Source organism: Pholis gunnellus (assembly GCF_910591455.1).
Source record: "Pholis gunnellus genome assembly, chromosome: 16".
Taxonomy (NCBI): domain Eukaryota; kingdom Metazoa; phylum Chordata; class Actinopteri; order Perciformes; family Pholidae; genus Pholis; species Pholis gunnellus.
The window spans coordinates 3,595,001-3,612,064 of NC_136543.1; the positions used below are offsets into that span (position 1 = coordinate 3,595,001).

Here is a 17,064-nt window from a genome sequence, read left to right on the forward strand (position 1 = left end):
GTACCTTGATGAGATGCTTGTTGACCCACTTGGTGAAGGTTTTCTTCTGCACCCTGTCGCGCTCATCTGCAGAACAAGAAGCAAAGAGAGAGGACGAGGGGGGGGGTTAATGACATCATCCAAAATCCAGCATGGCCGCTGCAGCCAGCGAGGTCGCTCCACCGAGTTATGTAGATGACGAGGTCTCTCACACACACTTTCCTTTCTTTACTACATAAAAGACTCCATAACTAAATGTAACTGGATAAAACTCACTCATGCAAACATTCAAAACAACACCTTGAAGATGACTCAGTCTTCTTCACAGTTACTACACGTGTCTCATCTTCCTCAGCAGCGATGTAAAAGACAAACACTGGAAAGGTTCCCTGAGTTCACAGACTCAAAGTCCTGTTGACAAGATCCTCCGTACCTACAAACGGGACCTCTTGTAAAGAACAGTCGTCTCTACTAGGATTCAATTAGATGACATCATCCTGAGTAAGACTATTATTTTATTATTCTCCATATTGTAGAGCCTCCTCCTCCTCCTCCTCCTCCTCCTCCTCCTCCTCCTCCTCCTCCTCCTCCTCCTCCTCCTCCTCCTCCTCCTCCTCCTCCTCCTCCTCCTCCTCCTCCTCCTCCTCCTCCTCCTCCTCCTCCTCCTCCTCCTCTAACCCTTTCTCTCTGTCTGCTCCCACTGACTCTAGCTGAAGTGTGATCTGCAGCGATGCAGACCTCCAGAGGCCAGAGGAGTGAGGCAGTCAGGCCAGGAATAGAGCCTGATGCTGAGCCACCACTGTGTTATCTTCCACCACCACCTCCTCTTCCTCCACACCAGCGGAGCCTCTGCTCGTATCAGTGCGTCTGGGAGAAAACACAGACCGGCTCTCCTCTTCCCGCCTCTCTGTTGAACATGTCACTTCCTGCTGATAGGGTTAAACTTTCTAGGCAACATGAGGGATACAAGATGCAATGTGTGTGCAATGTACAGAGACAGGCTACGGAAGGCAACCCTGGTAAAGTCCGTTAGCTAGTGAGCTAGGTCGTTATCTTTCCTCGATTGACAGAAAAATGATCTGCAAAATCAGCAAAATTGAAAGAAAACAAACAAATTAATCGTTTTAGTCAAATGTCACGCAGAAAAGGTAAATATTCTCTGATTAAAGCATCTCATTGGTGAGGATTTGACTTTTTGTCAAACAAAACAAGACATTTGAAGACAAGAGAAATACGATTTACTGATAACGGATCGCGCTCGGGTTCATTGCCTCCCTGGTATCCAAGAAGAGGAGAGTCCAGGCTCTCAGCAAAGGCTCTGGATCCAATTTGTCCTAAAGGGGGTCCGTTAGGCCCCGAACAGACGTGAAGACTGTTACGGCTCTGGCTGACTAGTGTCATTTACAGCGGAAAACCGCTTTGCAGTTGCTGGGCATACGATTTTCAATTACATTTTAGTGACAATTGCATGTAACAAATTATTGTCTAATTTGAGAGACCCCCCCTCCCCCCCGGGAGTTTTGCAATTGAGGCTGTTTTTCAGGGGCGCTCAAGTTTCAATTTAGGGTTCTCAAACGCCCCCAAGACCCCCTGTGTTTGCACACTGGTGGCAGCCTACAAGACACTGCTGTATATTATTATTATTATTATTATATATAGATACATACACAGCTCTACGGGAGGAAACCCTACTGATCTTGTGTACTGCAGACATTTACTGAATATGGAGCTTATCTATATATATACACACACACACACACACACACACACACAATTTATATATATGTATATATATTCCCAGGATCACAAGCGTTTTAGCTGTTACTAAAAATGTAGTAAGATAAAACCGTTATTTGTCATATGGAGACGAGTTCAATGACAGAGGAGTATTTTCCCTCCAGTTTGTCAAACAGCCAATCAGAGAACAGCCTGCTGCAGGTACTTCCCCCTCCTGCCAGCTGTTTATCGGTTACCATGGAGAAGCCGCACGGCAGAGCAGCCATGTGGAGAGATAGACGATATCGCTTCCTCCTTCAAAGACGACTGGATGAAACTCAAAGTCAACACACACACACACACACACACACACACACACACACACACACACACACACACACACACACACACAGGGTGTCACAGAGTTTACATAGAGGGCAAGCCCTCCAGGCAAACAACATTTCAACACGCTGTTGCAAAATAGTTTCACCACTGCAACACGCCTTGCTTCCCAAACCTGCCGGGGAGGCTGAGCTAGTTAGCCCGAAAGAAACACTCCGCCTTTTGCATGTAATTAGGACTCTCTCACACTCTCACACTCTCACACTCGCGTAAATCGAGTCACGTAGGTGTGCTAATCGGGCCATAAACCCACCGGTATTATTCTTACAGAACCATAGACACGAGAAGAGTCGAGGCGTGCGAGTGACAGCCTCGGGCAGGCGCTCATTCATCCACAATGGAGGCCGTTGTTAAGATGTACACACACACACACACACACACCCTTTCCATGCTGTCCAAACGCAACAGAACACACACTTTGCCCTGACAGCCACAATGATTGATAGAGACCACGTTAAGCGTAACTGTCGTCACCGGTGTTCGTGCACAAAGAGGAACTGTTCGAACACACAGTGAAACACGTGCTGCACACTGGCAGCATGTAAACAACGACTGTATGGGCATGTATACACACACACACACACACACACACACACACACACACACACACACACACACACAGACCTGCACAGCACATGAGCGAGTACAGGTGAGCGTTGAGCTGACACTCGTCCCTGTAGTCCGTCCACATCGTCCTCCGATCAGGGCTTCATTCTGATGCCGTCGGTGCAAATAATCCCAGACAGACGTGGGATATTTATAGCAGTGAGACGTGTTTGGCAGCAAGCTGCCGGCCTTGTATCCAGGAGCTGCAGGGTGAGAGTGTGAGGCAGAGCACCGGCAGGTACGACCAGTTTTTTCGGTGTCTCTTCCTCTTGCTATGTGGCTCACACGGTCAACCCTCTTCTCAAACCCTCGCTGCCATGTCGGCCTTCTCCCTCCGTCTCCCCCACTCTCTCCCCAGCTGCTCTCCCACGTGTGTGTCAAAGTCAGCAGGCGGCTCCTCCCCCCTGTCAGCCAGGAAAAGGACGTCCCCTCCCCTCCCTCACCTCAGTTCCACTTCCTCGCCAGGCAGCGGCACTCTGCTCGCTCTCTGTCTCCAGGCCACAGCAGACGGTGGCTCTGCAGAGCTGCAGGGGTGCTTGCTCTGTTTATCGGCTCTGTGTGGTTCCCCCCTTCCACAGAGCCTCGCTCTGCGACGGTAAGCAACCCTAAGTCCAGAGGGACGAGGGGGAACCAGAGGAGAAGGAGGACGTGTCTTGCACAGAGGTTTTTAAAAAAACAAAACAATTCTGTGCAAACAAAATGCTTTTTTAAGTCCCAGACAAATCCATTAGGGGTGATGATGTAATCCACTTCTGAGTCCTCTTAGCATGCCACAAACAACACTCAAAAAACATACAAGTATGGCCTGTTCTAGTTCAACACACTACTCTTTACGTTCAAGCTGACAGAAGCCAGACGCAGCAGCTCCCTGATCCCTCTGTTTCCTCGCCTTCCCTCCTGCTCCCTTTCACACGTTTCCTTTCCTTAAGAGGCAAACAAGAAAACAGTCCCGAGGCCTTTTCAGCTCCTGGCAACGAGACGCTTCTGTTAGCTTTCCCGAAGAACACGGGGGCAGAGACCGAGACTCGGGCCGAGACGGACTTTAGTCCTCGAGGGAGAGAGAGAGAGAGAGAGAGAGAGAGAGAGAGAGAGAGAGAGAGAGAGAGACAGAAGGGCCTGGCGGATTTGTGACGTCGTATAATTTAATAACGGAAGGAAAAACAGCTCATCTCGTTAGCACATGTGTCTTGGGGTGTGCACAGCAGAGCCGGGAGACGACATAATGAAGAATAGTTCTGGCCCGGGTCCAGACGTGTGCGCTTCAGGCCGCCACAGTGAGCGGTCAGCAGTGAACGAGAGGACCAACGCCGCCTGGTACCAAACACATCGTCCAATCAGGAAGAGGCAAGTCCCGGTCCCTTCCGCAGCCGACAGCCTCAACTCAAGATGTTCATGAGGCCGCTCTCTTCCCTTCTCACTTGTTTCTCAAAATAGCTCTGGAGACAGCGCCGACGCAGCTTGGGATAAAATTCTGCTCTATCATGTTTGGCTTGTTTAAAAAGAGACAGAAACCGGGATGGGGAAGCAATGAGTCTAAAAAGCTCTGCTGAGGCCGGTTAAGATCACGTGACCTGGTCAGGAAGTGAGGACAGGCTGGTATGACAGCAGGTGTATGGTTTACAGTCACAACAGGCTCACGCGGAGTCACACAAGCTCCTCCTCCTCCTCCACCGGCTGCGTCACTCCTTCATCTCTGTCCCTCCTTCTTTTGGCTCCCTCTTCTTCTTCACTCCCGTCAGGTTCTTCCGTCTCTCCGAGTAAAGCGCTCCTCTCTCTCCATCTCTCCACGCTAAAAATACCCGACGGAGCTTACGCCTCTAATACCAACGCAGAGTGCTGCTTATCCCCACTCCCTACTTCTCCCCTCCCTCCCTCCCTCCTGTTGTCGCATCTAATCTCCCCCCGCCCTCTCCCTCTCTGCTGGCCCGTCTTCCCGTCTCTCGCTCTTCTTGTGATTCGATCGTGGGAGGGATGTCTCCGAGTGTCCCCTCTTCTCCTCTGCTGGTCCCGTCAAGTCGTCTCCCCTTCTTTCACTTTCCCCCTTTCCGTTTCAGTTTCTCTCTCAGCCAGGCTGGCTCCCAGGGTTCATTATCCTCCTCTCTGCTGACACTCACAGGCTGGCAGCAGCCTCCATCCCTCCTTTTTCAATTCGTTCTTCCTTTCCCTCCGCTTGTTATCCCAATTCTCTCCCTCGGAGCTACGAACGTTGAATGCTAACTGTTTGTGAAGCAGGACAAGGTCACTGTAGATCTGCAGATCAGCTGACTGGATGAGGCAGGAAGTTGTAGTCTAAACGTCCAGTATTTAGTCAGACTCAAACTCTCCCTCTTCCTGCTTGGCAGCCACCACATGTTATCTCACTTACACACTAATAATCAGCTCATCAGCTCCTGTGGTCACGAAGGAAAAACGCCTCCTGTTTGAGAAACTCCTGAAGATCAATACGACATCATAAACAAGACGTTAATGTATTAGGTCATGAGCACGAAGGCGTCTTCATGCAAAATGACATCAGACCAGACCAGGCCTCCACTTCACTGCATTTTTCTGACCGTGTTGGTGGTTTATTGTTATTGTTTCAGGAATTCAAATGGAGTTTAATACAACAAGTATCTTACAGGGTGTACTGATTAGAATGATGAATGGTTCATCAAGAAACAGTGCAACTTGTAAGATACTTGTTGTATTAGTTAAAGAGACCATCAGCGAGGAAGATTGGTTATTTCTACATAGATATTCTTAATGCTCGCCATCGGTGCCACCGAGTGTGATTCTGGCAAATTCAGACAAAATCACGCAGGTTCACCAGAAACTCCTTCAGCTCAGCCTCCAGAGGGGCCTCCAGCAGAGACCGGCCCTCAGCAGACAGACCCAGACCGGGCTTTGCTGCCACCTTGGACCTGCAGTCAGAAGCCTCAGAGAGAGGAGGAGAGCAGTGTCTCCTCCTCCTCTTCCAGGAGCAGAGCTTCTCCTCTCTGCTCCTCCGGTCCCCACTAGGAGTCAACACCGACACCACGCTGCTGCAGACCCAGACCGTGTTGCTGGGCCTCACTGGAGGGAAGGGAGGCACGGGAGAACCAGAACCAGGACCGAGAGGGGCAGACTGTCAGACCCTGCTGCAGTACAATGAGAGGTTTTCTAAATGGACTTTGGTGCTCTGAAACACTACCGCTTTCGTCCACAGGGACCGCAAAAGACAACATAAAATGAAAGTTCCTCGTAGCAGCTTTAAGTGCAACGCTTAGCAATTTCAAAGAAAGTGTAAACCACCATGAGTTACATCGACTCAAACCACATTATGTACAGATGCATAAGATGGTGCACACACACACACACACACACACACACGCACACACGCACGCACGCACGCACGCACGCACGCACACACACCCTACCACGCTTGGCCTACCACTGTGACAGGCTCAGCTTCCTGTCGTGAGAAATATAAGGTTGAGACCACAGCATCAGGCGATATGACCACACACACACACACACACACACACACAATCTGTGTCACCTATCAGTGTCTCTCTAGAACCTAAAAACAAAATCAAAGAAGCAAGTCAACATGAAAGTCAAGTTTGACGCCTGAGTAAAGTCCTGCCTCACTCCGGTCTCAACATATCACTCACAGGACGCGCCTCTAAACCGTTCATTACTCATCATCAGAGACTCACTCATGAAGGTGCATTTCAATCCACCTCAAATGCAAATCTATGACCTACAAAATATTCACGAACAAACTCAAACAGCCTCATGAATCCAACTACAGCGGTCAAACATCCTGATCCATGAGTGAGGCATAATGTGCTCAGCACCCTCAGCTGACCATATAAGAGGACAACATGTCGGGCTCCTGTTTCACACTAGGAAACAACGACATCATGTTTTAGTAAGCAATACATTTATATTTTTTACCAAAATGGTGCTAAGTGCTACTTCCTGTTGAGGTTTGGTGCTGAAAAGATGGTAAAAGGCGTGACTATCTTGGCCATGAAGTGTCACTTTAATTCGAAAATGAATTCCTTTGACTCTTTGATTATCTCTCAGGTTTGTGATAATCTGTTTCTCACTATTATTCCACCTTGCCCTCTCTACTTTGCTGTAGCTGGACTGTTTTCTTTGGGGTTCTTTATCTCTTTAACCGTCTCTGTAGTCTTGTCTCTCTGTCCATCCCTGTGTCATCCACCACCCTCACTATCGATGGACCTCATTGATCTGCACCGTTATGTCCAGCCAGACATTTCTCCCCTGGTGAATCTGAGCCAATCATTGCATTCGGATCAAATTAGACACATGTCCTGAACCAATGAATTCGGCATTTTCCAGCGTCAGCCAATGCCGGATTTGAACCAACAATAGGTGCATTTAAACGAACAGCTGAGCAAAAGGTATAAAGGTCAGTGAAAGCACCGTGTCACAACGGTTTGGATACAAAACAGGCTGTTACATAATGAGCATTTGTATCACACTTTAAACGGATTATTAGCGCTGAGGCTAATCTAAATAGCTCGTGAAATATAACAAAAAGAGCCAAATATGGAAGATTCTGCTCCACTGACTCATGCAGATGAGATGCAGCAGTCGAGTCCCGCTGCACGAAATCACAAAAGCTGTGTCTTCCTGTGACAGGAGCCGAAACAGGAGAGACCCATGTGCTCTTTACGGCACAAGCTGCTTTACATTCCACTCCGGCTAAAATAGAAAACCTGGCGTGACATCCTGCGGAGAGCTAAGGCTCTAGCGCCCTGCTAACTGCTGTACAAACTGGTTTAAAAGCTTATGGAAAGCAACGCAGGTGCTAAATGCAGTGATTTAAATGAAGACACTGATAAGTGACAAAAAAAAGTGACACAGCAGAAGAGGGGTGGAGCCTAAACAGGAAGCACATGGAGCTAATGGGGGATCTTACAGGGAAGAGACAAATCATAGCGTGAGTGGGGACGCAGGCGAGACGAGCAGTCAAACAGGAAACAGGAAGACGAACTGGACGGAGACGTTGTTAGCTGCAGTTTACCTGCTTCAAAACCGGGCGCCTGTCGTCGACGACGCCGCCGCCGACAGTAAAACCAAAATCCAGCTGCTGTCAAGAAGTGGAAAGTCACCACCAGGATGGGCGTCACGACGCCGGGGTCCGTTAGAAAGTCCATCTCGTCTCACTGACTGTGAGGCGTCAAAACTGTCCACAAGCTAACAATAATGGTCGCACAAGTCCCAAAGGCTCACCAAAAAACTGAAGTTACTGCATCTCCACCGACTGCAGGCTCATGGGTAAAGTCCCAAAACTAGGAGAGTCCACACAGGAGAGACTTTAACAAAAAGTTTCTAAAGTTCAGCCAACAGAATCACGAGGACTTTCACTTCTTCTGTTTGGACGCGACACAAAACCAAACCCGTCCTCTACAGCATCTCTCCACTTTCAGCACATAACCGTAAGCAGCTAACAACTTCTGAGTTCTCCTCTCCATTCAGATACCCTCCCTCTCACCCTCCCTCTCTCTCTCTCTCACCCTCCCTCCCTCTCTCTCTCTCTCCCTCTCTCTCTCCCTCACACTCCAACAGTGAATTCCATTCCCCTGAAACAAGCGACCAGACTGTAGCCGTTGCTGAGTGCACCGTTATAAACCGGTAAATACATGAAATGGGACTAAACAAACGGAAATGTGTACTGTGTGTGTGTGTGTGTGTGTGTGTGTGTGTGTGTGTGTGTGTGTGTGTTTGGTTGCCTCACACTCTCTGAAGGAAACCACATGGGAGATACCCTCAAGCTCTTCTTCCTGTGTGTTAGTCACTCAAGATATTTTCTATATGAGTGCAACATCAAATTTTCTATGTATTTAGTTGCATGCATGTTGCATTTGTATGTGCGCAAACGCTGGCAGCAGTGTGTGTGTGTGTGTGTGTTTACCTCTGTTGCTATGTGTGAGCAATGCATCCTGGCTGTGATATTTATTCATCGCTATCTTTGAATGATGTCTGCTGACGGCGTGTTCAAAAGCTTCAGACAGAGAGGGGTCGATCAAACCAAGGTGATCATGGAGTGTGTGTGTGTGTGTGTGTGTGTGTGTGTGTGTGCGTGCGTGCGTGCGTGCGTGCGTGCGTGCGTGCGTGCGTGCGTGCGTGCGTGTGTGACATGCTGTGATTCAGCATGGTGAGCATGATTCAGGCTGCAGACTGGAGGGCCAGTTGCTCTCACCTCGCAGAGAATTGTGCGTCTGTGTGGTGGAGTTATCAACTGGGCTCTGAGGGAAAAAAGGCCACGGATGTTTCGGTCCTAGCAACCTCCAGTCACAACACAACCACCATCGCTACGACGACGTGTCGCTGTTAGGAGAGGAACCTCACGTTCGACCCTAAAACATTCATCTAAAAGAGAGTTTTTCATTATTTAAATGCGATAATGATCCGATAAGAGATTCATTATTGTGGTCACATGACAGAGGCGGATGTGTGAGAGGAAAGTAATGACTTTCTTTCCTCTTAGCCATTTCCTAATCAGCACAATTATCAGATAACATGAGGTAATGGAGACGTGATCCTGATGCCAGCTGTTAATCCGGTGCTTTCCAGCGCTGAGGCTCAGTTAGTGACTTCCCATTTAAGACAGAACTACATTACCCAGAGTCCTTCCTGTCCCCAAAAAGCTACATGATGGAGCATCGGCTCGAAATGTTTCTCTAAATGCAATGAAGTTACACAATTTCTAAAGGGAGCATCCTACAGTGTTGCAGTATTTGGGAAAGAGAGAGCTGAACTACATTACCCAGAGTCCTTTCTGTTGCAAAAAAATTACCCGATAAAGCTTGGTCCCTAAATCTAAATGTAATAAAGTTACAAGGGAGCATTCTACAGTGTTGAAGTGTTTCTTGAAGGAATCAGAAAGCTGAACTACATTACCCAGAGTCCTTTCTGTCCAAAACTCAGCAAATACTCAAACTCCCACAACATAACAAAACAACTGTATTTAAGCACTGCATGTTTTGAAAAATGGAAAGATTAGAAAGCCTGCAATAAAAGCAAAAAATCTAAATAAATGAGACAAACTGAAAACAGGGAACAAAGTGAAAGCGAGAGGAAGCTAAAGAGGAACTTGTAGCAGAGAGCGTGAAGCAGCCACTGTGGGGCAGGAGAGACCAACATGTGTGTGTGTTGGTCTGCACCACTAACACTCAAACCGCTGACGGCACGACCAGTGTCACATTCAGCACCCGAAAACCACCAGTCTGACAGCGGAGACGTCTTTCTGTTGATGAATACCACAATGTATTGGTTTACTTTAACGTTCTTTTTAACTGTAGTTTCACCACATTCCTCAAAAGGTAGTTCTAGATCTACTTTCTTTCAGCCAACTGTATTTCATTTATAACTTATTTCACATCATGATAAAGTATTTGTACTCACAGAACTCCTCCTTTGAGCTCACATTTTTACATCACCTCAACATGCTATATACTGCCATCAACTCACACAATTTCTCTGATTTTAAGACCCAACCCTTGAAAAACACCAATACTTCAGGTGTAAAAAGGACGTTTCGTCGGTATATTTCTTGCTCCCGTGTTCACAGACTCATCACATGGTGCTCTGTGCATGTCAGCTCTCAGGGTCAAGAGGTCAGGGGTCCGATCTCACGCGCCCTCGCTGCAGAAAACACTTCGTCCGGAAACTTCATCCACGGATGTAACCGGGTGTAACAAAGGCCTCGGGGGATGATGTCAGACTACGGCAAGAGCTCCACGCCGGAGGGAGGAAAGAGGAGAAGAAAGATGGAGGGAGAGGATGATAAAGATGGCTGTTGTAGGACTCGGCTGCTTTCATTGGGAAGTGACCCTTTTCATTCAGATGTGACAGGATATTAAATCATTTTGCATAAGTCTCTTCTGTTCGCTAGCGTGTTTCTCTCTGGTGGGTTTTTAACGCAGCAATGTGTCACGTCTCCCTCCCTCCCCCAGTCCAGCTCAATTCTCCCAGTCAGCATCCTTTACATAGACAAGGTCACCCTGACACACAAAGAAGGGAGCAAACACACACACACACACACAGAAATATGGCGTACTTTTGCTGCCCTGTGCCTTCTTCACGTGACATGACTGTAACACACAGAGAGAGATGAGAGCCATGACCTGGATCAGCGAGTGGAAATACACACCGCAGGACGAGCTGCAGATCTGGCGGTATCTAAATTACAAACCTTTTGTGTATCATGTCTTTTCTCATACCAATGAAACATGTCTACTGTCAGTAGTCAGGACATGAGTCTACATTTGTCAGAGGTAAAGTTCATGGAGGCACCCAACGTTTAAAGACCTTTGAAGACGAGGGCTGGGCATCAAATCTAGACACATTTTGGGGACAGACTCGAGTGGCTTAAAGCTGGGGTTGGTAATCTTTGGAAACAAGCGAGAGAAAGCTAGATTTAAAGAATTATCCAACCAAAAAATAAAAACACAAGTGGCTAGCAGCACTAGCTCCTAAAGTTGCTAAATCCAGAGAGAAAGTCGTCAAGTCAGCAACACTTCAGGCCGCCCTCCAAAGACACTTCTCCAAAATGATCATTATGAACATAAAGGTTCTTCTCCGGCTGCTTTGTGCGGAGACAAAATGTGACACCGTTATGTTCTCAACATGAGCGGTGAGGCAGCATCACTGCTTTGCAAGGAATGAGGAAGCAGGAAAAAAAACATGTTGTGAAGGGCAGATGGGAGGAAGGACACATCAGTGATAAATCCTCTAACCTTGGACTTTCATGTTCACGTAGCTTCTTTGTGAATCAAACAGCTATTCTGAGACTCGGCCCCCACACAGCTGCATGCGGAGTGACCGTGACACATCAGTGCTGCCGGCCTCCCACGCCATTTCCCCCCGGCAGCCGCGTGACCTCGGACCTCTCCAGAAACTCTTCCTGTTTGGAACTCGAGTCCTCCAGACCTGACCTGCCCATTCTGGGGCTGAACCATCCAGACTGAGGCACATGGGAGGATTCAGACGTACGGGGAACAGGGAGGGTGTAGATGAGGGGAAGCTAAATCACTGGGATCCTGAAACAGAGCGAGCGATGCAGTGGTTCTTCCGTTTGCAGCGCAGTGATAAATATTTGATGTTTATCTGCAGGGAAAGTTGGAGGATACTTTGAAATGCATCCAAACTTTGAGACAGACTCTCCCCTGCAGTATCACAGTCTGTAGATAGGGGGCAGACTGGGTCCAGTCACAGAGGAGCACTTTCAGTTTGCCTCCATTAGTTCCATTGATTATTAAACATCTTATTCAGCTAGAAACTCCCCAAAGAAGGGTTGGTGTCACACTTGGATCCAGGTTATTTATTCCTGATGTTCAAACTCTTCAATCTGTTAACTTTGGTTCAGTGGATTTACTGGTATTATAAATAATAACCTTTTTAAGTAATTATGAAACCCAAAGGGTTTAATGTTCGGTACAAGAAGAGCTCATAATCAGTAAAACATTTACACACAGACACAGTTTGGCTCCATCCAGACGAGTGGAGTTTGGCAGCGCTGGGTCAAACCTCAGGCTGTTAGTTATTCAGGATGGATGACCACACAGCGAGGAGCTGGACGTCACCATCTCTGGAGCTGATCCGAGGCATCACTGCAGATAACTGAACAGCAGCAATGATGTCGTTTTATCATTCTGAAGAGTGATCAGGTTATAGAAAGATTGATTTCATTGCTATTCAGTAACAATGACGCAATTATATTTTAAGAGGCAGGTGGATGTGAACACTGAAGGTATGGGAGCCAATGTGAAGTCGTTGTTTAGTTCAGTCTGTTTATTGGGATTTTTAGTATTTATAACATTTCAAGAGCTTATTGGAGATTCAACATGTTTCACTTTGTAGATGTTCAACAGATTTTCTATACAGTAAATGTGACGATTCATGAACGTTGTTGAGAATGTGTAGCTATGTTGATGAACTGTCACATATACTCAATAGATAATCTGTCAAACATGAACAGACAAAGTGAAACCAACAAGCTCTTGAAATGCTACAAATACTAGAAATGATTTGATTTGAACTGTCCACATTCAGTGTCCTCTCTGTTACCGGCTGCCGACAGCTACGCGAGTCGTGTTGTGACGGGAGAACTAAGCGGATCGCTGGTCCCGTTCCAAAGAGCAGACAGGAGTCCTCCGACAGAGACACACAGCGATACCCAGAGATGCCATTAAGAGATTAGGGGGAGGAGGAGGGGACGGATGGAACAGGAGGAGCGTGGCCCCCCAACAAACTAACAAGGACGGATTAACAGGAGTCCAGGGGGGGGGGGGGGGGGGGGGGGGGGGGGGCTTAGAGAATGACTGAGGAGATGAGAGTACAAGTGATGAAAAGTGGGAAGTTGACCCATGTGGAGACAGACGTGAGGTCATAAAGACAGAGTCACATTTACATTCCTTCTCAGCCTGTAGACAGTGATGTAATGACTTTTCACAAAAGCCTGCAAAGCTGTTTTCTAGCTAGTGTTTCAGGAAATGACCGTGTTTCAGCAGAGGGATGAAACACAGAAAACTCTTCAGGAAAGTACATTTAAAGTCTGGGAACCAAACTGGGTCACGAGGCGCTGCTGCTGCTGCTGCTGGGTACCAGAAAATGTCAAGAGATCAACTCTGGTTCTGAAGGCCTGAATTCCTGTATCGCTAAGTGAAATGACCCGACAAAGCACACACACACACACACACACACACACACACACACACGAGGAGACAGAAACACACACATCCACACGGAGTGGGCGGCAAAGCTTTTGTTTTCAGGACACTAAGCCCAATTACCCCGTCCTAATGAGAAGAGAAGAACAAAGACTTGGTTAACATCTACGCTCTATTCCCTCTCGGGGCCACTGACACACACCAAAAATAGATTCTTTTTTACAATATGACGGGAGTTTGGTTTGTACGCAGGAAAAACACTCTGGAAGCAGGAAACCATTGTGACCTCTGTGACCCGAGCATCAGGCTCAGGAGCAGCGTGAAAACAGTGACGTTGACCCCTGGAGCTTTAACTGCCCGGTCAGAGCGCTCCTCAGGGTAAAGGGCAAGGATTATGTGTGTGTGTGTGTGTGTGTGTGTGTGTGTGTGTGTGTGTGTGTGTGTGTGTGTGTGTGTGTGTGTGTGCGTGACACTGTTTGAGGACACACTTTTCAAGTCATCACCATGAAATCGCTGTTTAAATTAGGTCCTGTACGTGTACAAAAACACACACACAGAAATGCTTCCCTGGTACAACAGAGAAACTAGGAGGGGTGAAGAGGAGAAAAAGAGGAAGAAGAGCGTACGAGCTGAAAGGCACAGAGAAGCGCTGCATGGATGGATGGTGGGAAAGCAGGGAGGCGACAGAGTTGGAAAGAGGGAAGGAGAATAGAACGATTTATGACCCCGTGAGAAAAAGAGAGGCTTAGTCCAAACTCTTTGGGATTTTAGGGCCTTCGTTAATCACAGGTTGATGAGCGGGAGAGGGAAGGAGAAGAGAGGATGGAGGATGAACGAGTGAGAGGAATGCAAATGTTGTTTGAATTTAGATGGATTGACATGCAACCGGATAACAACAAAGGAAAAAAGAAAGTGAGGGGGAAAGGACTCTTTATCTTGTGTGTGAACTGGATAAAGAAGGTGAGTTAAGGACTGATAACATATCAAAGTCAGAGAGGAACAAACTCATGAGATAAGACAGAGAGACAGACAGGCGAAAGGGAAAGAAAAAGGAACAATAAACATCACAGCGTGGCAGCAGGGAGTGACGAGGGAAAGACAAGTGAACTCCTAACCCTGAATCTTTCCAATGTTGCTCTGTTCTGTCGGATCAATTCCAGGAGTTTGAACTCTTCTTCCTTTCTGGTTTGCTCATAGCATGTTTGCTTTCTAGCTGGATGAAAAAGAGGCGAGTACCAGAAATAAATGAAATTGTCAAATGAATAAATAAAAAAACATGAATCTGTGAGTCACAATCAGCACAAGACTAATGCTGTGTTCACACTGTGAGCGACACAGCAAAAGGCTACATGAAGCTACAGACTGACGCCCGACACTGGTCGCTACGTGATGTGCTACGAATTAAATTTAAGCTAGTCAACTTTTTTGGTGCTCCAATGACGCTCAAAGTGTCAACCTATCATATGATTTAGTTTCACCTTGCGCTGTTCAGTCTAAAATTATACCGTTAGCCAGTTCCCACATCTATTTAGCGACGCGCAAACACTTACACTATAACTGCGACTCGGCGACAATGAGGCTAGCCACAGTTAGCCGTTTTGTGGCTTTTTTCATGCTACAGTAGCGTCAACATGCTAACATGCTCACAATGATAAGCTAATTGACGTTAGGCAATGTTAACCGTGTTCACCATCTTAATTTAGCACGGTAGCATGCTAACATTTGCTAAGTAGCATTAGTTTTCACTTTTATTTGGGGCTATAACCCAAAATATTGGGCAAATAAAAAAGAAAATGTATCTGAAGATGGTGCCAGATTCAGCCATCTTCATCCTCTGGGGACCATGAATGTCTGCACAAGTCTGGACCAAAATGGTGGACAGATCAACTGACCAGCATTGCCATCAAAAAAGGAGAAAAACTTTACTTCCTCTGTCTGATTGTCTCAAACTCCATGACTTCTCCTGCCTGGAGTGAACTCATAGGGCGTCCAAACCTCAAACCCTGTTAGCGCCTTGCTTTGCTACACATGTACCGGGCAGAGGATGAATGAGAGGCGGTAAACGGGGGTTAAGAGGAGGTGCGTTTGTGAGAAAGAGCGAGACATATATAGGGCCGTGAGAGAGAGAGACGAAGATGAAGAAGAAGAAAAACACTTAGACGGTGAGGTCAGCGGATGGGAAAAGACGAGGCCGAGGGGTGAAAGACAAAAAAAAAGAAGCCAGGGAGTGAAAGAGCCAGGGGCGAAGAATGTGAAGAGTGTCCACAAATACGGGGGACCCCGACACATAACCACGGTAACCGGGCCCTTCATTTTAACCCCGAGTGTTTCCGTTACCATGGGCACCTCTCAATTAGGGCCCTCCTCCGCACACTATCCCGCCGTCTGGCCCTTTCATTGGGGGCACTTGACCCCGGCTCCTGAAGAAGCTGTAATCATCAGGCCGTCCTGACGTCAACATTGACATTCAGTGTGGTAAAGGTCTCAGCAACAGAGGCCTCTTTCTATTCATCAGTTATTCATCGAGCAAAAGACGCAAATATTCATTGATCTCTTCTCACACGTGAGGATTTGCTACATTTCTCTGTTTAAATCTTTTCACACTGAAGACATTTGGGGTTTGGACTATTTCGAAGGTGTCTTCTTGGGGAATTGCAATGTTTTCCACTGTCTTCTAGCATCTCATAGATTCAATAATAATACAAATCATTGTTGCAGCCCTTGTATGCTCCCCCCCCTCCCCCCAAAACACTGGAGGTCACAATCTGTTTTACCTCCCGATAAATACTGTTTGTATCAGCAGGTCTGCCTTTGAATCTGTGTGATGTCTTAATGGGTTTGCTGGTCAAACTGTCCTGAGAACAGCTTGTTAAATGTATCAAGTAGCCTGGATGAACTCTAAAAATGACTCCCTCTCACTTAGGGCGGACTTTCACTTCTGTTATACGAGTCCAGAGGCTCATGGGGATTTATGTTTATTAGTTATTGTGTGTGTGTGTGTGTGTGTGTGTGTGTGTGTGTGTGTGTGTGTGTCTCAGTGACTAAAAGGCAGAGGGGAAGCCAAAGACCACCAGGAAACAAGAGGAGAGGGGTGGAGCGATCGTTCATCAGAGACAGGCTGAAGCTTCTCTTTCTCTCACTAAAAGGCCTTTTCATCATGTTCACACTCTGTAATCACACACACACACACACACACACACACACACACACACACACACACACTTGGAAATCAACGATGTGGCTTGGCCCCGGAGGCAGCGGAGGGGCCGTGAATCGTGCCCCGATGGGCACAAACAACTTTGAGAGTGATCAACGGCGGCACTCCGGTTCATCCCAGAGTCAGGTGTGTCGCGACTCGGCCCCGTTACATAAAGGGACAGTAATCCTTTTTTAACGAGCTCATAGGGAGATGAGTTCAAGACCGGCATTCGAGCATTTTGTGGGAAAAGTGGTGGGTTTTTGGTGGATGAAGGGTGAGGGTTAACGAGACGGCTGGACGAGGGAGGAGAGGAGAGTGAAGGTGAGAGGAGGTGGAGTGAAAGGCTGGAGAGAACTTGCTGGAAAATAAAGAGACATGTGTTGGTGTGAGAAAAGCTTCAGCTCACACAGAAAGGAGAGTTTAATGAAAAGGGTCCTGATAACTGATGATAACACCGTACGACACTGGATCTGTCAGACGGGTTCAAATCAAGCC

At 47.3% G+C, this 17,064-nt stretch overlaps 1 protein-coding gene across 1 annotated transcript in view; it reads right to left on the bottom strand.

Annotated features, from left to right (window-relative positions):
• The window catches only part of macf1a (microtubule actin crosslinking factor 1a), a 190,556-nt gene that overhangs the window by 127,967 nt on the left and 45,525 nt on the right, over positions 1 to 17,064 (bottom strand). The window contains 1 exon segment of the mRNA XM_079175803.1: positions 5 to 66. Coding sequence (XP_079031929.1) covers positions 5 to 66 — 62 coding nt within the window.